This window comes from Alternaria burnsii, assembly GCF_013036055.1.
Source record: "Alternaria burnsii strain CBS107.38 chromosome Unknown 746, whole genome shotgun sequence".
In the NCBI taxonomy this organism is placed as follows: Eukaryota; Fungi; Ascomycota; class Dothideomycetes; order Pleosporales; family Pleosporaceae; genus Alternaria; species Alternaria burnsii.
Genome location: NW_024066109.1, coordinates 771,799 through 794,643, shown reverse-complemented (window position 1 = coordinate 794,643; position 22,845 = coordinate 771,799). Strand labels below are relative to the sequence as shown.

Sequence of the window (22,845 nt, the reverse complement as noted above, 5' to 3'; positions counted from 1 at the left end):
TAAAGGGAATCATAACTTGTTCGCTTGGTTGGCCTTCTCCTTGGCCTCCTCAGCGACATCTTCGGCCTTTTCGTGTATCTTCTCTAGGATATGCTCGGGCAGTGCGTCTTTCGCCCTCATACCATTGCCTCCGGCCGCCTTCTCCTGCTCCAGCTTTTCTGATTCCAGCTCTTCTTTTGACTTGATTGCCTGCTCGACCTGCCAGACGGCGCGCTCGATCTCGACCTCCATGTCGGGCAGGTCGAATTGCTCAGCAAGGAGTTTTCCGTTCCACCGTTGGAGAACCATGACGTCCTTTGTCTCGTTGTTCGTCTGCTGGTGCACCACGTCTGCGACCTGCTGCGCTTGTTGTTCGGTGGGGTTGGGAGCGGCGCGAGAGAGTGCGCGGGTAGGGTACATGAGTCCGGCAGTATAGAGTTGGTCGAGTATGGGCGATGGAGCGGGCTTAGGGAGATTGTGCTTGAGGAGGAACTCGAGGTGCTTGGAGCCGCCGAGCGCTTTCCAGTGACTCCATGCTCGGTAGAGGACGTAGAAGAAGGGCAGGTTGGGAATGACGGGTACGAGCATGAAGGGCGCGGTGAAGGGCATGATGATGACGCTCCAGATCAGCTTGCTCCGGTGCATGTTCTGCCTTTCTTTGGCCAGCTTTTGCAGCAGCCCAGATACCCTCTCCTGCGGCAGGTACTTGCCCGGGAACAGGACCTCATATTTTGCCTTGCCGTCCAATATGTCTTGTCTTCGCTTGGCCGAGAGGGCGGGTATTGTCTTGAGTCCCCATTCTTCGTAGGGAATGCGCTTCAGGGCCTCGTTGCCGTAAAAGGTCACCTTCTTCTTCCAGTCCCAGATGGCCTTTTCGTCTTTCTCCCATGCGACCCATGTCTCATTGGCCTTGATGGTGAGCTTGTCATAGTAGGAGCGGTCTTTGGGAGCCTTTTCGTGCAGCTTCTCGCAGTAGATGAGGGAGCGACGGGTGGATATGGGCAGGAGGAAAAGACGCATCGTGGGGTTGGCGGGGGAGGGTTGGCAGAATTGTCTTGTCGGTGGTTAGGTAAGCGCGCGCAATGGCGCAGGTATTTATTTAACAGAGTCGAAGGGCGAGTGTGTAGAACATGACGCGGGCGAGACTGTGGCGTACCAAGGCAGTGCAGCTGAAGTGGCAGGCGGTGCTGGCATGTCTAGCAGTGGCTGTGTGGTGGAGAATTGACGAACAAGCAAGCTACCGAGGCAGACCCATGACCTCACTAACAAGATGCCTGCCAGCGCGCAATCCCTGTTTCCTGTTTCCCTGATCGACGAACAAGCTTGTTCGCAATCTCCCATGGCCTGCCCACGGGCCTCAGCGCTCCACCACCCCCAGGCGTACCACCAAACTCTAACATCTACTATTGCTGATTCCAGTCGCTCGCTCGCTTTGTCTTGTTTATCCCGCACTGTTGCTCTCCCATACACGCCCTAGCCCCGACATGGTGTCGTCGCGCGTCGTCTACTTTGCTCCCACGTAATCTCCCCCGGTGCTGATTCACTGCCAAGCCCACGAAGCTTGCTCCTAGGGCGCGACACCCAGGCTGGTGCTTGGTGTTGGTGTTTTGCTAACGGGCTCCGCTGGTGCGACGAGGACGCCCCTCACATCTCCCGACAAGAATGACCAGCACGCCCATGGTCGACCCCAATGGCACTGGCACTGGCACCCACCTCCGCCCAGACGCGGCTGCCCACCGCAGCAGTCAGACATCCCAGGCCTCGACTCTGAACTCGTCCACCACCGCCACTCAACAACACCGCCTACTCCCCTCGCCCATTCCGCCGCCTACCGCCTCCTCGTCCAACTCGCAGCGTCGCCCCCAGTCTCGAGTCAGTGCCGTGTCGGACAACTCCAAGGACAGTCAGGACGGCGTCCCCGTCCGCAAGAGCCACTCGCAGTCCATCTCCAGCACCCCTCGCACGCTGGCGTCTTCTAACCGGAGCATAACCGCGAGCGCGGAGAACAGGGAGAGACAGCGCGCCGTCCGCTCACTGCCGCCCTGGGTCCAGTCGGCCGACGAAGAGGACAATGTCGATGCTACCAGCTTCCTCCTACCACGCACACCCACCAGTGTGCGCCATGCCAACCACAACTTCTGCCCGACCCCAAAGTCTAGCGTCCCGGGTCGCAAGTTCGACCACGCTCGCGAGGGCGCACCCGTGACCCTGTCGACGCCCGTCAGCGACAGCGCCCCCAAGTGGAAGCAATTCACCCAGGCCTCCAATCTCGACCGCCCCATATCCTCGCGCGGCCAGATTGTAGACGATGACTGGCTCAAGGAGAACATGCCCGACCTCGAGCAGAAGTGGGAGCCCATCGACAAGGACCATGGCGACGAGCACATCAAGGGCTTCTGGCTCTTCACCTCGGAGAAGAGAAAGCGCCGCCTGATGCGCTTCCACAACACCGTCATGAACCACCCCATGGTCCCTGCCCTCTCCCGCTGCTTGATCCTCGTCTTCTCCATCCTTGCCCTCTCCCTCGCCTGCTCCATCTACCGCCACTCCGACAACAACGGCTGCAACAATAATTCGTCGACTTGGATGGCTATACTCGTTGACATTGTGGCCGTCCTGTACACCATCTACATCACTTATGACGAATACACGTCAAAGCCTCTCGGTCTGCGGTCGCACAACGCTAAAATGTCACTCATCTTCCTAGACCTAGCCTTCATCGTCTTCGAGTCTGCCAACCTTAGTCTGGCTTTCCAGGCCCTGACAGACGACAAGTGGGCATGCGTTGAATCAGACAGGACAAATGCCTGTCCATACAGACAGAGCATCTGTGAGAGACAGAAGGGCTTGACAGCGACTCTGCTAATTGCGCTGCTTGCCTGGATTGCTACTTTTGCTATTAGTACTCTGAGGTGAGCTCCCACAGCCTCCTACATCATCATTACTCACTAACATCCACAGGTTGATCCACCGTGTAGCGAGGTAGTACCTCACACACCTCCATACATTCTCCTACATTCCCTCGGCCCTTGTATCATGCCATCCGTATCCTCGCACTACATTCCAACCATCCAGCTTGACTGATCTGCATTTGCCTTAGTACCAAAGAGCACGATGACCTCTTGCGTATGTCGGCCTTGTCTCCCCGGCGGCGATACCCTATACGTGCGCACTCTCTCCGTTTTCCTAGTCGACTCCGTTCTCGTACTCCTTCTATTAGGTCTTTTTACTCTTGAAAGCTAGCATAGCTACGGCGTTTGGGTTTCCTAGTCCTGCATTTCCCGCATCGGCGATTTTCTCTCCTACGCTAAGGTTTCTCCATTGGCCAGATTGAGTAGGTGTATATAGGGTGCTTTTTTGGGATACTGGACGGCCTAGAGACATAGCATAGTACAGAGAGAGATTAGTATAAACCCCAATAAAACAATGAAACAGGTCAAACACTCCTAACCACCAAGAAGCTCGTTACTATCAAATTGTATTCCGGAGATATATACCGTAAGTTTCTTCGTAAGTTCTCAATGTAAGATATCTTGTATACCCTTACTGTCAGCTTTAGCTGAGTATTATACTGAACACAATGCAACAGGATTCCCATCTCGTGTCCCAGCAGCCAGTCCTCTGAACGCTCCCCAGTTCCGAACCCCTCACATAGAACTAAACCCACCATCGACCGGTAGTCCTATACCAGTGACCCACGCGGCATCATCACTAGCCAGAAACACCGCCGCTTTGGCAATATCTTGGGGCGTGCCTAAACCTCCAAACGGATGTCGTTGTTCTACAATCTTCTTCTGCTCTGCTGCTTCAGGCGTGAGCAACCCCGAGATGAAGGCTGTAGCTGTAAACCCGGGGCAGAGGGCGTTGACATGGACGCGATATGGCGCACAGTCTTGTGCGGCGGCTTTTGTCAGACCGAGGACAGCGTGTTTAGATGTCACGTAACCAGCTGCCATTATCGTTAGTGACCCTTCTCTTGTCGGTGATGCAACGCCTCATCCCAAGACCCACCACTTCCCCACCACATAAGACTTAAAAATAAACATGCAAGGAAAGAAAAACAACGCAACTTACAGATACCTATTGAACCCCTCATCCCATACACACTACTCAGATTGATAATCCACCCTCTATCACCCCCAGCCCCTGGTTCCTGCCCCACCATCTGCTTGCTCGCATACTTGGTCCCCCAAAAAACACCTTTAACATTCACATCAACCGTCTTGTCAAAAGCATTTCCCTCGTAGTCCCAAATGGGTCTGCTCCCGTGCTCACCCGCTTCCATAGCAATACCCGCATTGTTTACCATGATGTCGATCCTACCGTACTCTTTCACTGTGGCTTGGATCAGGGCTTCGACTTCGGTGGAGGAGGTGGTGTTGCATTTGACAAAGATGGCTTTAGCACCAAGCTTCTCAACGGCTTGGACGGTGTTTAAAGGGGAAGTGTCTGTAGCATACTCTTGACGAGCGGTTTCGTGGAGATCGGAGCAGACTAGTGAGGCGCCTTCTGAAGCGAAAGCTAGGGCTGTTGCGCGGCCTATACCAGATGAAGCGCCCGTTATAACGGCAATTTTGTTTTGGAGGCGACCGGGCATTTTGGTCGAGGTGGTGGGGTAGATATAGATGCTTAGTGTGAAGGTGGTTGAAATTATTCTTTATCAGTTTCTGGTGTAAGTGGGTGACCCGAGTAGTTTATATTGGAAAAAAACACTCGATGCAGGTGGCGACAGGAGAAGCAGTGAAATGCAAAAAGTGAATGAATTCGAGTAGCAGTACATGTACTTATCTTACCCAGGTAGCTCTCTAGCAAACGGCCTTACTTGGTGAGGGGCTAGCTTATGCGGAGAAGGTACATCCTCGGTCCTTAAAAGGGCGCCTTGCAAATATACCATGAGCAGCGATCTTTGACTCGTGGCTTTCCGTGGAATGTAAGCCAATGCAGGCACCTGATCCCATCTCATTTATTATCCGCACGGGGCGCCCGACAGCCCTAGATTGCGATTCGCGCAAAAGTACCGTATGTTGGAGCAGGGCGGAATGTGGCGTTTACTATCAAGCTGACATGCTTCGTTGAAGGGATATATCTTTCGTCTATTTGCCTGCCTGGTGGAGCTGAAAGGGTGGCCTGTTGTATTACGCATGTAGGGATGCGTGTGTGTCCGTAAGAAGCAAATGGTAGGATGTCACATATCGCACAGGAGCTGGTAGAATCCGAGGTTCTGGAAAAAGCTAGGCTGAAGACTACTCGGAGACTGTCAGACCTGGATATCACTCGCTGTAGGACATCATACTAGTGGTGGTTATGACCATGTAAAGCCGCCGGAAGTTTGCGATGCGTACATGGTGGGGTTCATGTCGTGGGGCAATGATACCTGGACAGGGTCCAGCCGACCAGCCTTGCATGTACGTCATAGTGTAGATTTGCTTTGGACAACAGAACGTTTCGGTGACCTGTTCGCAATCCTGGAGACTGTAGTTCCACGTTAATAAAAAAACTTGCTTCCTCTCACTGAACACAATGGCGTCGGACAAGAGCAGAGATGAGTCCTTTCCATGGCAACTCGGAGTCTACGATGCACACTGCCATCCAACAGACACCATGTCCAGCATCGAAACCATCCAAAACATGAAAGCACGCGTCCTCACCGTAATGGCAACCAGATCCGAAGACCAGGACCTTGTTTTATCGACAGCGAACAAGCACAGCATCAGATCTTCCGATCCGTCTCAATGGACGAAAGAAGAATGCATAGTCCCTTGTTTCGGCTGGCACCCATGGTTCTCATACCAAATGTACATATCTCCCAACCCAGATTCCGGAGCAAATGAGAACAACGAATTGCAAAACCAAGGCACTCTCACCGGTCAAGCAAAGATGTCCCACTATCAATCCGTCCTCCAACCCTTCCGCTCCGACCCCAGCGAAGAAGATCTCCAGATATACGCTTCATTACCAGATCCAACCTCCTTCTCCGTATTCCTGGACCTAACGAGAAAACATCTGCAACAATATCCATTTGCGCTAATAGGTGAAATCGGTCTCGATCGGTCCTTTAGAATTCCTGAGTCCTGGACCGGCAATCCAGATCTATGGTCGAAGCGCAACAACAACCTCACGCCAGGTGGTCGCGAAGGTCGGCGCCTAACACCTTTCCGGTGCAGTCCTTCACACCAAAAGAAGATCTTCAAACTCCAATTGGATCTTGCTGCGGAAATGGGCAGAGCAGTTAGTGTACATGGTGTACAAGCGCATGGCCTAGTTCTGGAGGCACTGAGCGAAACGTGGAAGGGATGCGAGAAACAAGTTTTGAGTAAACGGGAGAGAAAGAAGAGGGGTCAGGATCACCCTGCTGCTGAAGCCGCGTTGTCTGCTGATGAGACGCGGAATAAAGGCACCGGCGAAGAAAACAGCGGTCCGAAACCCTATCCACCTCGTATATGCCTCCATTCTTACTCTGGTTCACCCTCCAACTTCGCGCAATACCTTCGTCCTGAGATCCCTACCAAGATCTTCGCGTCGTTCAGCACGGCGATTAACCTGTCTGATGCGATCGACGAGGAAGATACGCCACAGGCTTTCCAAGATATCATAAAGACTGTTCCAGATGATATGTTACTCGTGGAGAGCGATTTGCACACTGCGGGCGAGGAGATGGATAGAAGGTTGGAGGATATCATACGTAGAATATGTGGAATCAAAGGATGGGGGTTGGAGGAGGGGGTGACGAAGTTGGGAAGGAACTGGGAAGCCTTTGCTTTGGGTAATAGATGATAAGATTTGGTATGATGTAAGAAGGACAGTCATCACTCAAAAGATGTCAAGTTTTGGGCAAATGCAGTCGTATTCTGCAGTCAAGACTAGCTATCTTGTGGAATGTAGCAGTCATTTCCATATCGTTTCAAACCAGATTTCTTCAGGCCAGTCCATATCAACCGGTAGATCTCAGATCATTCCTTCTCAACCCAGTCGGTATCGGTCAATCGATGACTCTCAGATCAGTCCATCTCAAACTAGTAAATCAAGAAGTCAAACCATGATGTCCGAACATCTCAAACCAGTTCTTCTATGCAAGCATAGCCGAGGTACCAGACATCTGCATAGCGGCGAGGACATCTTCCTTGAAACCAGCTTGGGGACCAGCATTAGCCTCCTCGATGTACTCGCCGTACTCATCGGTGTACATGGTGATGCGCTTGTGGACGGTGTCGTACTGCCAGTCGCCATAGTAGACCTCGTTGATGGGGAGATCAGGGCGATAGTAGGACAGGTGCTTCAAGGCCTCGGGTCCCTCCCAACCAGGAATGTGCTCACCTACGTGGAGCTTGCGAGTGGTGATGGTCTTCAGATTAGGGAGCTTGGAGAGCATAATGCCTGAGCAAAAGTCAGTTCTTGTTGATCTTAGACGTACTAGGAGTACTTCGCAAAGTGTTGACTGCCATGAGACTTACTGAGCATCGTACGGTAGCCGCCAGTGTAACAGAAGTCTTTGTTGATGTAGTCCCACTCTTCGTGCTTGTCGTTGACAGACAAGACGATGCGTCGATCGGTGTCACGGACCTTCTGAGCCTCGATGTACTCGCTTGAGTTCAGCGTCGCGCGGTTCAGGCGCGTAAGAGGTACGATCTGGCGATTCGGATCCGGGTGGGCGCGCAGCAGGTTAATCCATGATATGTCGTAGCTCAACTCTGGTGTCTTGGGTGCTTCTCCGACCAAAGTGATGGTGCGCACAGTAGCAGGATATGCGTCATCCAAACCAAGACCAACCAAGAATGAAGCAATGCTTGAGAAGGTAGGAAAGATGGTAACGTTTTCTGTCACCATGATCTTCTTACCATACTGGAAGTTGACAGCATAGTTGAGTCGCTTGCTTGCTAGGCGCATGCTGTTCAGATCGTGGACGTTTAGTTCACTGCCGATCTCGCCAACAACCTCGTTGGGCAGAAACTTGGAGCACTATGGTCGAATTAAACTTACCAACCTCGGATCCGGAAGCAAGAGAAAGAAAGAAGAACACAAAAGAGAAGCAGAAGAAGCAGAAAAGGAAATGTAGAGATACACTTACGCTAGTAGCGTTGCGAGGCTTGTCACTGTGGGATCGGAAGACCTTGCTAGCAGGCTGGTAGCACGGATTGGGGCCAATGCCTGTACGTATTAGACGGAGTTAAAGTGTTTGGATACAAGCCTTACTGTGGAGGGTATATCCGCGGCTTCCAAGGTTCTGGACGATCTGCCCTACAAGTTCTGAGGCCGTTAGTATGGTCAGAGGACCGATAGAAGCGAACTCGCCCTCAAGTTTGGCAGCATTGGTAGCCGCGGCGGCGTCTTTGACATCTTTGTCATCTGGCTGAGTCAAGGTAAACCTCTTCTCGGTGTTGACTCCGGTAATAGCTGGCTCGCTCGCGACACTTGCTTTGCCCTTCGGCATGGGCACAATGATCTTGCCGCCGTCGCCGAACAGAGACTTGGGGGGATCAGACATGATGTAAGGAGTGCTCTTAAGGAATTTGAAGTATCAAGAGAAGGTGCGGCTGTCAAAACAAAGTCTTGATCAAAGGAGAGATTGAAGGAAAGGTAGGTGTTGAGGTAGAGGTGGATGTGAGGGCAAGCCTCTTTATGAGAAGATTATCTAGCTTAAGCTTGGGCCTGAGACGCGTCGATGTAGTGATTCAGGCAGCTTTGTTGATGAAAGTGAACGTGAGTGGTGTTTGCCAAAACAAGAGACGTGTGGTGAGGATCAGAGTGCGGTGGTACGGACAGGTGGTACGACGGATTCGGCTTCACGGTGAACGAGAGAATAGATACGTTAGTGGGCCAGGCAAGAACATCAAAAAAAACCCACCAAAATTATCGGTAAGTGTTCGAGTTTGAGTGTGCCTTTGAATCTGCTCGAACATCAGCGTCATGGACACAAACTGTAGGCAGCCGAGACAAGGGGTGTACAAATTCTTGTGATAAGTGGACATGGGTGTAGCAGGATCAGATTGCGTCGAGAATGTCAGGTGCTTTCAGAAATCTATCTCGAGCCTGAAATTGATCAGTAGCGCCTGTGAGAATGAAGGGTAGTTACGGAGCAAGCGCATATACCGCAAGTTCTCATCGAACGCCTTGTTAAGGCCAATCATACAAGAGAATGTAGACGAGGAGAACTTCTCCATGGAAAGCCCAAATAATCCATTACACGTCCGAGTAGAGCTGAGATCTGCGAATGTAGACCAAATATTGCTCTGGATACTGCAACTGTAGTATGAGACATGATGAAAGAGAAGTGTGAGAAGAAGCCGCGGTAGAAGAAAGCGACCAGAAATCAACAGGAAGAGGAATGATCATTACATCAGTCTCGACGAAGAAGTCATCGCATTCTACATGTGTCGTCCTGTATCAATGGATACAGTGATATCCAAAGCTCTTATCCATATGTTCGCCTCTGCGCTCGGAAGGATCATCATCAGAACCATTGTTAAATGCGTCGGAACAGATCAGAAGCCCGTGGCATGAATTATGGTAATCGGGTGTACCCGACCGTTGCTTCTACTGCGACTCGAGTAGTTGAGATCGAAGAAGGAATGTTTAAGAGATGGGAAGAAGGAAAAATGGTGACAAGTAAACATTTGCAGACACACAAAAAGCCCAAGACGCTAGTGGCAAACCCACTTTCTCTCCCAATGTTGGGCAGGCACGGTGCACGTAGATCTATTCTGTTAACTTAACAACACCTTGGCAATCTAGGGAACGCTAAGTGGTCAAGATTGAAACGGTGACTGTTGGCAAGAAGACGCACATCACACCCACCACTACGTAAGGATTATTTGAATATCACATATTTACTTCTTCTGAACAAATGCTATAGATCGTTGTAGCAGTTTACACTCTCTGCTGAACTGCAATCATGCCAGTAGTCTACATGGCCATGCATCAATCCTTTTCAACACTGTCCTTGGTCTTCTCTGCGTCTGCGTCGAAAAACAAGCTTCGTCTCTTGACGTCTGCAGGTGGTGGGCTTGCCGGAGTATCACCAATTGTCGCATCCTTCTCTCGTTTGAAGTCCTCCGCTCTTTTGAGATCACTCGGTGGAGGCGAGGACACCGGTGTCTTTGTCCCCCATCCTTTCCTCTTCTCGCTTGCCCAAGTGCCCCAGCTGGAAAAATACGCACCCGCGCTTGCCTTCGCGTTCGAGAGATCGGGGGCTTGAGGTGCTTTCCCTGGTCAAATATTAGCATTGGCCTCTTCACAAAAGCAGCATGTTTGGCTTACACTTCCTCCCATCGTCGACAGGCCTTCCTTCCTTCTCAGCCTGTAGTCGTGCTTCTTCGGCTCTCTTCCTCTGCGCCTCACGCATAGCTTCCATTTCCGCCCACAAGCGGTTGTACGCAGAGCTGACCTTTTGTTGGCCTACTGCAATCTGTTTACCCAAGACTTCTCTTGATTTCTCCAGTCGCTCGTCAAGATGCATTTCTGCTACCTGCCTAATCGCCACGCGAACATCAGCACACATACGCCGAGAGACACGACTTGGAAGGTTGGGTTGGAAAACAGACTAAGGGTGAGGTTTAGTCGGGCTGACGGGGCTGCTAAAAGAAGGAGGGAACGTACTGTGCCAATCGGCGTTGGACGTCTTCCATCGATAGGCCACCAGAGCAAGGGTGTTTCGGATCGACGATATCGAAGAGGTGTGAATCTGTAAATTTATTCCAGATGCGGAAGTTCTCAGTCTGCATCCAAGCATGTACCCATTCATTTGAGAACTCGCTCGCCGGGTCACCTTCAACTTCTGTGATCAACTTCTCTTTGTGTGCGTTCTTCTCCATGTATATTTTGTACTTCACCGAGCTGAGCATAGCGAGAAGGTACTCTTCGAATTGCATACGGATGAACTCTTCGCTGCCGGCATATCCATGGTCCTTCGGTCGTGCTGGATCGTTTTCATCCCATGTATCGTTGATCGTCTGTGTCAAGAAGTCGATCCATCTCCGGTCCGGTGTCGACAGAATCGATGCATTTCGCAGCGCGGCTGATGTAATGTTTACAGTATGATCGTCGAGGTTGATAAGAATATCGCTGTATCGATCTCTTTGCTGAAGTAACAGCGAGTTTGTAGAGCCGACAATATAAGATTTCGTGTCTTGATCTGCGAGTATGTCGAGTTGCTGAAGTGGGGTGTATGGTCCGAATAGAGAGCCTGTACCGAATAGCTGCAACGGGAGGCCCATGTATGCCAGTACTAAGTCTATTTAGTATGTCTAAGCGCAGCAACAAGGGCAAGGACTAACAGGAAGCACGTTCAGACGTCTTGAGTGAAGTGGGCATGACACACTTCTCCTCACAAGAATTGAACTTGGGATCTGCAGCATCTTGTAGGTGACGTATCAGGCCGGGTATCAGTGAAATAAGAGCAAACTGCATCATGCACAATCGTTCGCAATGGGAGCCGAAGAAGAGAACCTATGGTTGTAAGACATTCTGTAAACGGCGACTGAACGTGCTAGCTCGGATAGACTAAGACGTACCTTTGGTTGAAGCAAGGCGCATTTGAAAAGAACCAAAGTCTGCCATTTGAACTCGTGTATGAATTCGCGAAGAGAGATACCGAAATAGTGATCTTGCTGTCCCTCCTGGTTCTTTAGCAGCTGTGGAAGACTTTCCGTGAAGCGCTCCAATATCTCAATATCCGTAAAGTCCCTGCGGACGCGTCAGCGCCATGTTGTATGCCAAATCTATCATGGAGACCCAACCTACCTCTGGTTAAACCATAGCTGTGTGACAACACTTAATTGCGCCTTGATAGCCCCAAAATGTTGTGGACTATCGCTGATGACAACGACAGCCTTCTGCACCGTGCTCCTGGTAACCTCAGCCGGCCGATCGATAAGCTTGCTCGCATCGAGCTGTCGCGTACACGATATACCGAAGAGAGACGTCGCGGGTTCAGTCGAGGTTTGCGCGCGGCGGAGGGTAAAGTAGGAGTAGTCTTCTGCAGAGGCATGCGCACCGTCACTCAAGGCCATGAATGGCAGCAACGACCAGTCATTGTCCGCTGCTGGGTCGGTTCCTTCTTCTGCACCCAGCCATGTTTCCACTTCTGGACCTCTGCGCATGGTTGTTAGCCATTACCTGGCCGTCTGGATCTGTGGTTGCAACTCTACTTGTAAGGAGAAGCTTACCGCGCATGGTGGAAGTCGACGACGCAGACAAGTGGATTGAGAGTCGCCATTATCGTGCGATCTAGATGCTATCGCATAGTACTCAAAAGATATAGAGAGGAGGGTTGTAGGGCCATAGGGACCAGGCTCGCGTCCTTGAATCGTTGCGGACGCGCTCAGAGCGGTGACGAAACGGCAGTCCCTCAGTCAGCCCTACAGCGCTAGCCCGAAGCCTCGGCGATCTCCACCCGTTCCCAAGTTAGTGATCACGCCCGAGATCTCACGGACACCAGTGCCAGGGTACCTCTGAAGGAGCCTCTTCCTTAGTCTTGTCATCTTTTGCTTCTCACTACAGTCACCCAATCATCTTGTGCAAAGCGACGATTAACGTATGTTTGATAATATGATTTCACATTCCTACCTAGGTGGACCAAAGCCTTCACTTCCGTCATGAACATTCCTTTCGTGTACCCGCAATGGTCATTCCAATGACAATAACAAATCCATGCCCCATCTACCGCGCATCTTCATGTCACATAGGTCCACAAGACGAGACCCCGGGAATCATTGGGAACAGCCAACTCCGCCTGCGCCAGGCAGATGATACGTCAAGCCTCGGCAACTGCATGATTCGTTGTCTTAGAGACTGCAAATGGTTCTAGCTCGAGATTGGTAGACATTATTTGTAATTAGCTGCCGTTGTTCTCTTGCTCCTGTGCCGCCGCATCAACATTGTGGTAGTCCAGAATCTCAGAGTACCTGTAGTGTGTTAGTTCGTGTATGTGACATTCTTCGGCCAGACGTACATCATAATTTTCCACGTGTCAACGGGCAGGTCTGCATCGTTGAACGACCAGTCAAACTTCTCCTCCGCAATCGGCTCATCAGTGGGGTCGTGGTATGGGGCGAGGTATGGGTGAGCGAGAGCCTGCTCTGCTCGTACACGCTTCTTAGGGTCAAAGACCAGCATGTTCTCTAGGAGATCGACGGCCTGAGGCTCGGCGTTCTTGAACTTGTTGGACAAGGGTTGTCGCTCGCGCTTGGGAAGTGACTGGACGAATCGCAGTGTCTGGTAAAATTAGCGAGTTGCTCCTGAGTCTGCATCGTCCTACTTACGTTCTCACTGCAGATGGTCTGGATAACATCATCGGGGGGTGTACCGAGAAGTTCGGTAATGATGGAGAACTGGTTCACGTGGTCTTTTCCAGGGAAGAGCGGCTTGCCCTCGAGCATCTCGGCGAAAATGCATCCTGCGCTCCAGATATCAACCTCAACATCGTACTTTTGCCATGTGAGCATGATCTCAGGGGCTCGGTAGTATCGGGTAGATACGTAACCCGTCATCTGGGGATCCTGTATACGGGCGAGACCGAAGTCGCAAATCTTGAGATCGCAGTTCTCGTTGACGAGGATGTTGCTGGGCTTCAAGTCGCGGTGCACAACACCAGCGGAGTGGACGTATTTCAGGCCACGCTTTGGAAGTCAGCACATTTTCTTGGTTATCTGGAGGTTTTGCCACGGACCAAAATCTGGTAGAGGAAGTATTGAATGAACTGCTTCTCCAGCGGTCTGGAGGTGAGCAGGCGGTGCAGATCGGTTCCGAGGAGCTCGGTGACGAAGTAGCTGAGCGAATTAGTGCTTGCTTGGGTCGGTGGTAATGTGGCTGCCTACATATCCTCGAGGGGAGAGATGAAGATGTCGCTCAGGCTGATAATCTGGTTTGTGTTAGAATTTTCGCTGGGGAACGGCAGTTGCATTGCCCACATTCTCGTGTCGAAGATGCTTCAGGAGCTTCAACTCTCGGTATGTCCGCTTTGACAGGACTGGGGTGCTGAAGGGCTTCATGATCTTCTTGATAGCCACGGCCTGGCTAGTAAGCTGGTCCTTGGCTGAACTGTGGCCGAGTCAACATTCAATTCGTGTCCAGCGTTGTGAGAGTCGTACCAAACAAGACCAAAAGCGCCCATGCCCACGGGCTGCAGGTCGGTGTACCTTGTCGATGTCAGTTATGCCAGAAGACGTAATGTGGGGTATGCCCGCACCTGCTGGTAATCTCGAAAGTGGTGCCGAAAATCTGGGCGCGTACGAATTCCGCCATGATGATTGTTGGAGGTTATGATGCTGCGACAGGCGCGAAAAACGGTCTTGGGCGAAAATTGGGGGTTGTGGTGGTTGTGGTGGTGGAAGAGGGCGAGTAGGACGTCGTGGGGTATTCGCGAATACGTCGGGGCTCTCTAGTCGCACGTTGACGCTGCTAGATCAGGGCAGGTTTTATTGGGCTCGGTGGCTAGATCCGGCAATCAAGGACTTGCGCGACACAGCTCCGAGGGATCTTTCTTGTCGTCTTCAGAATTTGCACCAGGGGTGTCGCGAACGTCGACGGCTGGACACGTTGGGATGCTTTGGCTGCCGCTTTGAATGTTCAACGTTGGCAGTAAGCGGGTCGGCGAGAAGACAATCGAGGCACCGACGGGATGACCTCAGCTATGTGCTACACAAGGATGAGGCTCGAGGGCGTGGCGAGAATGCAGATCAGTGCGGAAAGGAAGAGGTGAAGGTAAGAAGACAATCGAGGGGCAGGCACCAAATGCGATGGAGGGACGCATGCACATGGCCCGGGCACGGAAGTGTCGCTCACACAGGTTTCGGCCTGTTCTGGTGACGTCACGATGGATTTTGAAATTTCCATTACAGCCCGTGCATAACACCCAGCGCAGCCATTTCCTGCGCTTTTACTGGCGGTGCAAAAGGCCGTCACAGCAATGCATCCTGTCCTGTCACTGTACCCCACTGCGACCTCGAAGCTCTTTCCGCATTCACTCGCTGCCTTCCCCTCTATTCACGTGTCTGGTCCGTGCACATCAGTCGCCCACCCCGAACGGTGACTTTGCAGCTGGCATGCAGCCACACTTGCTCTTTTAACGACCAACATGCCTGGGCAGCTTGACTTGCCTTGGTTGTATAACCTGGCCTAGCCTGTCCTTGCGTTGACAACCTTGACTTTGCTGACGGCTCGAATATACCTGCAATATTGACGTATGAAGAAGGTATACCTAGAACACATCCGCATGCCTATATATATGACCTCTAGTACCGCGTTATCTTGTCTGTTGGGCCCGTCTCCCTGATGTTCTGATTTCTCATCACCCTGCTTTCCTACCAATGGATCCGAACTTGTCGTTGTCTTCAAGCCTAGCGGCGAGAATATCAACGACGCGTGAACGGTACCTGACTTCAAGGGCCGATTACCAGCCCTCGTGGCATCCCTGATATGACGTTGCGTAATGCTTCGTTTGCGGCTCGCTCCGAAAGCGTGTGAATGGTATGCTGCGGCTATCACGGAACATGGTAGCGGTCTGAAACACGCACGCGATTGCTGACATGTGGCCCCGTCAACTCTTTTCTGTTGTATCCCACCCGAGCGGATGTCCTGATAATGCACGACATCGACCAACACATGTCCGTAGTCGCCAAAGGTGGGGACTTGGGCCCGACAGATATATTTGGTCAGCCTCCAGCTAGCCTCGCTTGCAGCTAGCCAATATTGATGGAGAGGCAGGGCAGTCTGACGAGAGGCTCGCATTCATCTTCAGTCAGGGGACCAAGAGGCAATTGTATTCGTGCCAGACTTAAATTAGACTCACTTTACATTGAAGAGGGCAGCCCCACGGGCATGGCTACCTCGGAAACGCCGTTGCATGTCAGTCCCGCGCAGTTGCATGGTGTTGGCGCTGGCTGGGCGACGAGGTAAACTCTATCGTGGAGGCGTTCCAGATTGAGACTTGGGGGCTGAGCCGTTCGTCGCGGTCGCATTGTGAAGCCAACACAGAGCAGAGGAGCGAGGCTGCAGACTGCAGACCGCAGGTCCTGTATATAGAAGTCTGGAGGCACAGCTGCAGCGCGTAGTGCAGGGACCGTTGTATCAAGGGGCCGTGGTGGACTGCGTGTTGGAAAGCCGCGGGTGGTAAGCCGAGATAGATGCCTTTCGGATATGACAGCCACGAGCCATGGCAGCCACGGCGTCGTACATGGCCTCGAGTGTCGTTGGGGCACCACCACCTCCCATTGCATTGCATCGCATCTCCACTGCCAGTATCCGCCAGCACTTTGCCCTTCTGCGCTCGCTTCAGCGCGCCTTGTTCCGCAGCTTGGCTCGTGCCATTTACCCTGATCGCTGCTCTAGCATCCACGATTGAATGAGGCTTAGCAGCATTGCGCCTGCCATCATCGCCTTCATCACCCTCTCGTAATCCACGCCTCGCACTGTGAGCAAACGAGCCAGCGCATCTGCCCGACGCACTCGCCCGGCACTCCGCTGCAAACGACGCTTCCTGTGACGACGCCGACGCCGTGAAAGTGGTGATTGCGCCTTCTCCAGATCCCGCGCCTTCCTCATCAACTTACTGGGGAAGGCACCTCCGCACGAGCCACAGGCAGCCCTGGAGTCTCGGATCTAGCTCACCAAGACGACCCTACCGTCCATACAACAACACCACCACCGTCGCATACCAAACCCCCGTCCGTCCCTGTGCTCCAGCCCGACCCCGCTTCCATCGCTGCTGCCATCCACGCTGGCGACCTCGCTGCCGCGCCCGCCCACGTTGCGAGGCCCCCTTTGACGGGAGCTGCGTGTCGGATTAAGCCGACGGAAGCGTCACCACAGCTCCAGCAACGCGCCAACCGTCACGCCGCCATCCGGACCACTCGCTCTTTCGCATCGCCGCCTGTATTCGACGACGACGTTTCTGCGACGCGCTGAGCCTAGTGCTCCATCATTATCCCGCGCCCGACACCCCCCCAGCGCCCGCGGCCGCGAGCCGCACCACACGCCGGCATTATGGGCATCTGCATGAGCACCAACAATGACGATGTCGAGCAGAAGAAGCGCAGCCAGGCCATTGACCGCAAGCTCGAGGAGGACTCGCGACGGTTACGGCGGGAGTGCAAGATCCTGCTGCTGGGTGAGTAGCTCCAGCCTGGCAGCCGCTACATTTGCTAACACGCCCTGCAGGCTCCGGAGAAAGCGGAAAGTCGACCATAGTCAAGCAGATGAAGATCATACATCAAAACGGCTACACGCAGGATGAGCTCGCCATGTACCGCCTGACCATATACAAAAACGTCATCGACTGCGCAAAAGCCCTCATTGGCGCCATGCGACAATTCGACGTTACCCCCGAGAAGCCAGGCAATGCTGAGCTCTGCGACTACCTGCTCGAGTACACAGTCGATCCTGATCCCGAGAAGCCCCTCGATGTACGGGTAGGCCAAGCCATCACATCCATGTGGAGCGATCCCTGTGTCGGCAAGGTCCTCGAGCACTCGAGCGAGTTCTACCTGATGGATTCCGCCCCATAGTAGGTTTGCGCATCCCTTTCCATCAACCACACTGACCCCTTCAGCTTTTTCGATGAGGTAGAACGAATATCCGACCCCAACTATGTGCCCATCGAATCCGACGTCCTACGAGCGCGTACCAAGACCACCGGTATCTACGAGACAAGATTCACCATGGGCCAGCTCAGCATACAGTACGTGCGCCCCTTCAAACCATATTCTGGTGTTCAGGCTAACATGAAACAGCATGTTCGACGTAGGGGGTCAACGGAGTGAGCGCAAGAAATGGATACACTGTTTCGAAAACGTCACATCAATCATCTTCTGCGTGGCATTGAGCGAATACGATCAAGTGCTGTTAGAAGAAAGCTCACAAGTATGTAACCAAGTGGAGTATTTTGCCCATTACTGACTCGCGCCCCTAGAACCGGATGATGGAAAGCTTGGTGCTCTTCGACTCGGTAGTCAATAGCCGGTGGTTCATGAGAACGAGTATCATCCTGTTCCTCAACAAGGTCGATCTGTTCAAGGCAAAACTCGCACGATCACCACTCGGCAATTACTTTCCAGATTACTCTGGCGGCAATGATGTCAATCGTGCGGCCAAATATCTGCTGTGGAGGTTCAACCAAGTCAACCGAGCTCACTTGAACCTATACCCTCAGTAAAAAAAAGCCCTCTCCTCAAGCCAACCCACGCATACTAACCTCGCTAGTCTCACACAAGCCACCGATACGTCCAACATCCGACTCGTCTTCGCCGCCGTCAAGGAAACTATACTGCAAAACGCGCTAAAAGACTCAGGCATACTATGATCGTCCATACAACACTCGCACCCACACTTGACGGCCAGGCATACGACCTACGAGTGCTGCGACATGCTCAGCTTCCTTTCCGCCATACCCATACACTTACATAATACACGAGCCCTTTACGATCATTACTCCCGATCGTGCCACTCATGATGCACATCCTCGGTCACGAAACGGGAACTTTGGGAGATATTATTGCCTCTAGCTATCCATACAAAGAGCGCAGCATTGGTGTTTTTGGCGTTCAAAGATTCCCTGGGACTTGCTCCTTTTCTTCTTGTCTTGGATAATGGGAATGGCTTCATCACAACATTTTTTCTCCCTGTGGGAGTCGGTCGGATTTTCCCATCGAGTGCTGAATTTTGGTTGCCCCTTGTCCCCCAATCTTGCTTCTCCTGTTTCCTGGTTTATCTTCTATGGACTGCTGAGAGAAAGCCAAAGAGGAAAAAGTTGAATGCACACCCTTTCTGAATCCCTTTCTATATAGGCTGGGGTTTCGCCCGCTAGGGAGCGGACTTGTATGCTATATAGCCTCTCCCTTACGATACGTCTTTTTATTTGTGTCTTATTCATCAATTTCATTCCCGCGACACGGTCAAACAACGAGGAGGAACTCTCTAGCTTATCAAACTACTACCACGACCCTTTGCAATGGTTTTTTATGGCCTCGAAGCGTTCGCGTAGATATAATGTACGCCACCATTTTCAAACGCCAATATATCATATTGACTTGCATATACATCTTTTAATTTTGGTATGTAGCTAGACCCTACTCCGATGAACAGTTAGTTGCTGTGGAATATTTGACACGTATACTCCTCACGTGAATCCTTGCTCCATCTATTCCACATTCCGTTCCTACGTTCAAGCCAAGGCTGCGGACACCGAAATCGGAAAACGATATCATCGTGGCTGTGTCACTGTCGTTCCATCCTCGGTGCATACACCTTGTTCATCCAATCTAACCAACAGTGCCGCCACGCCGCAACATCCGTAACCGCGCGTCCTTCGTCTTGCACATCTGCGCATATGCGCAAGACAACGACCGAAGCACCGGGCGGGCGGAGAAATTCGAAGAACGTCATTGTGTTTTTTTTTTTCAGAAACATGTGTTGAAGAGGACATAGCACGTCACCTATGTATCCCACTACGCTGGGACGTGAGAAGAAGAAGATTGAGGCGCTTGGGAGATGCAAGGGATATCGTGGTTTCCGCTGCCCGTTGGCCTTAGATGTAGCGAGAAAATGGTCATTTGCTCCACGACGTGGAATTTCTTTGCCGACTCAAGCACGCAAGATTTGAGGATCTGCTACATAGGGGGTTGAGAGCGGGTAGTGTGCTATGAGGCGTGTTGTTTCAAGTTTTGAGAGTCGCATGTTTCACGAATCAATCATTGTTTTGTCTATCAGCTTAGTTGCCCGCGTGTTTCCCTTGTCAGTTAGGCGACAACAAGTGCTTCATGTAGACCAAAAGTTACATGTCACCGAATACCTATAAGCATGCACAAAGTTAGTTTGTGTTTGCGGGGGAGGAGGAGCGGGGAGAGCACAAGTGCGGTAAGCTCCATGATGCACCTGAGAAGGTTGCCCGCTTGAGGAAAATGGAAGCGAAAGTATGTTTGGGCGGAGAAGAGATCCTATGTTACGAAATACCTTAAGAAGAGAGGAGGGGGAGAAGAAGGCTATTGTTGTTCTTACATGATGAATAGCCAATTGTTTTACTTGAAGAGGCGATTGCGCCTTAGATCTGATCCATATACGAAATTGATGGGGCAGAGCGTACGTTCAGCCTTAAGGTATGCAACTGAGGTTGCAGATTCAATCACTACATAGAGATAAGACTAGGGCAAGTGTGATCTTGTATCAAATTTGCATTCATAATATGCGAGTCCGTGTTTCTGCTGCCTGTTTCCAGCTAGCCGACCCCTCAAGTAAACGCCTGCCCATGCCAGCCCAGTTCGCCAATACCCAATGGCCGTGAGGGTTCTTTTGTGGTAAATCGAATTTTGTATAAGAAAAAGGAAAAGGTATCGTTACATCGTTAACGCCTGATTCCGCTCGCTATCCCATGATGCCGCTCGCACTCAAGGGCGTACAGTGTTTTGTTCCCCGCGACTCCTTCGTTAGCTACACAACTAGCAGCTATTGCGTCGCTCTCAATTCAGAATTTGTTGGACAAGAAAGTGTGCTTCTCGAAGCTCATGCGCCTCTGTCTCTCTACGTTGCTCATCTCCGAAGAAGTGCTCGGTGGAAGCGCGTGCTTTGCATTAACCGCCAGAGGAGCGAAAATCTTCGGACCAAGGATAGGTGAATCGGCAGCCTTGGTGGTGGGAGAAGATGGCGCGCTGATAGTGCTAGCCTCTGAGGGTGGGGCTGCGACACTGGTGATGCTTGAGACTGAGGAAACAGACTGGTGGCGCGTTGGTCGGTTGGATAGAAACCCGTGAGCAGGCATGACGGGCTCGGTGGGAGATTGAACACCGGAACCGGACTGCTTCTTGACGGGAGTGTTGACAGTGAGAAAGTTCTTTGGGAACGGAATGTGGTAGGTTGAGCTAGTGGAAGACATTGCGCCAGGTTGGATGTCGGGTATTGGTATGTGGGTGGTGGAGTTTTGGTTGGAGGTGAGGAATATGGTTAGAAGAAGTTGTTTTGGTAAAGGTAATGTTGGTTTTCTGGAGGACGAGAAGAGGTAATCGGCACTTCTTATATGTGTCCACAAGATTGGTTGTAATTGTGAAAGTATTCAAGTTCGGTGTTGTGCGTGGGTACCACGGATAGCGCTGCCAAGCAAGTTCCGCTGGGGCTCGCGTGTGTCAAGTGACCTCTGTAACTGGCTGGAGCGTTTTGATGATCTACCAAAAGTAAGGTCCGACGCGCTTGAGTCTCCGGTCAATCTGCTTAGTGCGTAATTTGAGCGTGGATAGCTCCGCTTAGCATGAAAGAGCTGGGTCCAAAATCAATATGAAGCTTGGGGTTGCAGCGCGGGATGTCGCAGATGCTTCCGCACGCTGTGTCTTGGCCGTGGAGCTGTAGTTGACCCTGGCGATCGTGCGTCCGGTGCGCTAAGGATGCTCCGCTGTAGATGGCGCAGTTCGTCCGTTGATTGATAAGACCGCAGGTACACTTGTTACGCGTGCGTAAGCGTCTGGCTGCGTGTACGTGTATGATCGACCTGATTTGAGGCTGACTGTGGGTTCAAGTGTACTTGGCAGGTTCTTGTCCGCCAGTAATGGTGCGTTGCTCGTGGATCTGGGGTCGCCGTAGATGGGACGTCTGTGTGTTTTGGTTCCAGAAAGGTTTTGGGAACGACAAGACAGGATAAGTTCGCTTGGCGGCCTCAATACTTTCGACCTCTTGGGCGACTATCAAGGTATCTTGGCAAAAGGTTAAGATGTTTGACGCGGCAGAGTGGGGAATTCAACGATTCGTAGCGGAGGGAGAAACAGATACTGTAGACCAGACTGAAAGCTCCTGGGCTTAAGAAGGGGAAGGTATAGCTTTTCGGCTTGACAACGCGCCTCGGCTCAAGGGCACTCAGCAGGCTGACCAGGTGGATTAGGAATAAGTAATCCGAGATAGAAGCGACGCGAAGAAGCGCGTGAAGCAAGCTCAACCTCTTAGAGGCGTGCATAGCTGTGGAAAACTGGGATACAAAATCTCAGCATGCATACCCGCTCTTTGCGAGCCCATGCGGGTCCTCACCAGTCGGTGCGCAAGCGCTAGATGCTGAGGTGAGTGGACCGACAGCTAGCAGAACCCACCACGTTGGTGTAGCTAGAATGCTCTGTGGTTAGATCTCGTGGGATGTTTCTGGCTCTATGGAGTAAGAGGATGACGCGACCCCCTACACGTCGTGAGGGAAACCTCGCGCCATAGGCCAAGTCTTTTGCGCATGCTGAGTACACAGTTGACCTTGCATAAGGCGACCACGCTCAACGAACGCCAATTTCTGCCATGTGGTACTAATTTGTTTTTCGATGAACGTTCCTGGGGAATCTAGCCAGCCGTGAGGAGCGTGCTTTGCATCATGCGGGGGTGTACAGGCCGCAGGCGGATCCGCGCCCCCTGTGTGTGTTTAGTGAGAGTAAGCCGAAGATAGCCTGGATGCATAGGAACGAAGGAGTCGTTGCAGGCGCCATGGTGTGATGAAGGAAAGATGCGCGGGCAGCTGGCGGAGCTCGAGGTCGAAAATCTTCCGAAGCTTCCTACGGTCTCAGGTGACGCTACCTTATCTCCGTTTTTTCCTAATAAGCGACGATGCATGTAGGCGAGTACGGCGAGTTATTCCATGTCTGCCTATAACACCATCACGCCTCTCAAGCTCAGGCCTTCTCCATACATTATGACGTCTACACGATTCAGGCTCGCGATAACACGACCACGCGTCCTATATTCAACCACTGCTTGCATGTCCTTTTATCCATTAAATCCACCGGCTTTGTGCCGAGACATGCAGCGCCCATGGCTGCATGGTGTGCAGCATTTTCTACAACTTACAATGATCTTCATTCTGCAAGGAATTACGGTGTAACAGCTAGCATGATTACTGGATGAAACACATTTCACGTCCACCTT

At 51.9% G+C, this 22,845-nt stretch overlaps 10 protein-coding genes across 10 annotated transcripts; 4 read left to right on the top strand and 6 right to left on the bottom strand.

The window, feature by feature from the left end:
- Nucleotides 1-9: 9 nt before the first annotated feature.
- GT037_002824 (uncharacterized protein) lies at nucleotides 10-999 on the bottom strand (the record flags this gene model as incomplete). The annotated part of the gene is made up of 1 exon (XM_038927871.1): nucleotides 10-999. The coding sequence occupies one exon, from the start codon at nucleotides 997-999 to the stop codon at nucleotides 10-12; it is 990 nt and encodes a 329-aa protein (XP_038789149.1).
- A 642-nt stretch (nucleotides 1,000-1,641) lies between these two features.
- Nucleotides 1,642-2,965, top strand: GT037_002823 (uncharacterized protein; the record flags this gene model as incomplete). The annotated part of the gene is made up of 2 exons (XM_038927870.1): nucleotides 1,642-2,891; nucleotides 2,941-2,965. 2 exons carry the CDS (start codon nucleotides 1,642-1,644, stop codon nucleotides 2,963-2,965), a joined length of 1,275 nt encoding a protein of 424 aa, XP_038789148.1.
- Nucleotides 2,966-3,626: 661 nt separating this feature from the next.
- On the bottom strand, nucleotides 3,627-4,576 carry GT037_002822 (short-chain dehydrogenase reductase-like protein; the record flags this gene model as incomplete). Its single annotated transcript, XM_038927869.1, has 2 exons — nucleotides 3,627-3,928; nucleotides 4,054-4,576. 2 exons carry the CDS (start codon nucleotides 4,574-4,576, stop codon nucleotides 3,627-3,629), a joined length of 825 nt encoding a protein of 274 aa, XP_038789147.1.
- Nucleotides 4,577-5,499: 923 nt separating this feature from the next.
- GT037_002821 (metallo-dependent hydrolase) lies at nucleotides 5,500-6,753 on the top strand (the record flags this gene model as incomplete). The annotated part of the gene is made up of 1 exon (XM_038927868.1): nucleotides 5,500-6,753. One exon carries the CDS (start codon nucleotides 5,500-5,502, stop codon nucleotides 6,751-6,753), a length of 1,254 nt encoding a protein of 417 aa, XP_038789146.1.
- A 292-nt stretch (nucleotides 6,754-7,045) lies between these two features.
- GT037_002820 (uncharacterized protein) lies at nucleotides 7,046-8,461 on the bottom strand (the record flags this gene model as incomplete). Its single annotated transcript, XM_038927867.1, has 4 exons — nucleotides 7,046-7,353; nucleotides 7,431-7,935; nucleotides 8,045-8,124; nucleotides 8,170-8,461. The coding sequence occupies 4 exons, from the start codon at nucleotides 8,459-8,461 to the stop codon at nucleotides 7,046-7,048; spliced, it is 1,185 nt and encodes a 394-aa protein (XP_038789145.1).
- A 1,433-nt stretch (nucleotides 8,462-9,894) lies between these two features.
- On the bottom strand, nucleotides 9,895-12,190 carry GT037_002819 (lalv9 family protein; the record flags this gene model as incomplete). Its single annotated transcript, XM_038927866.1, has 7 exons — nucleotides 9,895-10,181; nucleotides 10,234-10,516; nucleotides 10,569-11,200; nucleotides 11,250-11,421; nucleotides 11,487-11,658; nucleotides 11,716-12,066; nucleotides 12,141-12,190. The coding sequence occupies 7 exons, from the start codon at nucleotides 12,188-12,190 to the stop codon at nucleotides 9,895-9,897; spliced, it is 1,947 nt and encodes a 648-aa protein (XP_038789144.1).
- A 618-nt stretch (nucleotides 12,191-12,808) lies between these two features.
- On the bottom strand, nucleotides 12,809-14,217 carry GT037_002818 (mitogen-activated protein kinase hog1; the record flags this gene model as incomplete). The annotated part of the gene is made up of 8 exons (XM_038927865.1): nucleotides 12,809-12,878; nucleotides 12,926-13,188; nucleotides 13,236-13,592; nucleotides 13,643-13,742; nucleotides 13,791-13,834; nucleotides 13,884-14,013; nucleotides 14,064-14,111; nucleotides 14,162-14,217. The coding sequence occupies 8 exons, from the start codon at nucleotides 14,215-14,217 to the stop codon at nucleotides 12,809-12,811; spliced, it is 1,068 nt and encodes a 355-aa protein (XP_038789143.1).
- A 1,449-nt stretch (nucleotides 14,218-15,666) lies between these two features.
- Nucleotides 15,667-15,870, top strand: GT037_002817 (uncharacterized protein; the record flags this gene model as incomplete). Its single annotated transcript, XM_038927864.1, has 1 exon — nucleotides 15,667-15,870. The coding sequence occupies one exon, from the start codon at nucleotides 15,667-15,669 to the stop codon at nucleotides 15,868-15,870; it is 204 nt and encodes a 67-aa protein (XP_038789142.1).
- Nucleotides 15,871-16,956: 1,086 nt separating this feature from the next.
- GT037_002816 (guanine nucleotide binding alpha subunit) lies at nucleotides 16,957-18,271 on the top strand (the record flags this gene model as incomplete). The annotated part of the gene is made up of 6 exons (XM_038927863.1): nucleotides 16,957-17,080; nucleotides 17,131-17,476; nucleotides 17,522-17,650; nucleotides 17,703-17,832; nucleotides 17,882-18,120; nucleotides 18,172-18,271. The coding sequence occupies 6 exons, from the start codon at nucleotides 16,957-16,959 to the stop codon at nucleotides 18,269-18,271; spliced, it is 1,068 nt and encodes a 355-aa protein (XP_038789141.1).
- Nucleotides 18,272-20,428: 2,157 nt separating this feature from the next.
- Nucleotides 20,429-20,836, bottom strand: GT037_002815 (uncharacterized protein; the record flags this gene model as incomplete). The annotated part of the gene is made up of 1 exon (XM_038927862.1): nucleotides 20,429-20,836. The coding sequence occupies one exon, from the start codon at nucleotides 20,834-20,836 to the stop codon at nucleotides 20,429-20,431; it is 408 nt and encodes a 135-aa protein (XP_038789140.1).
- Between the last annotated feature and the right edge of the window lie 2,009 nt (nucleotides 20,837-22,845).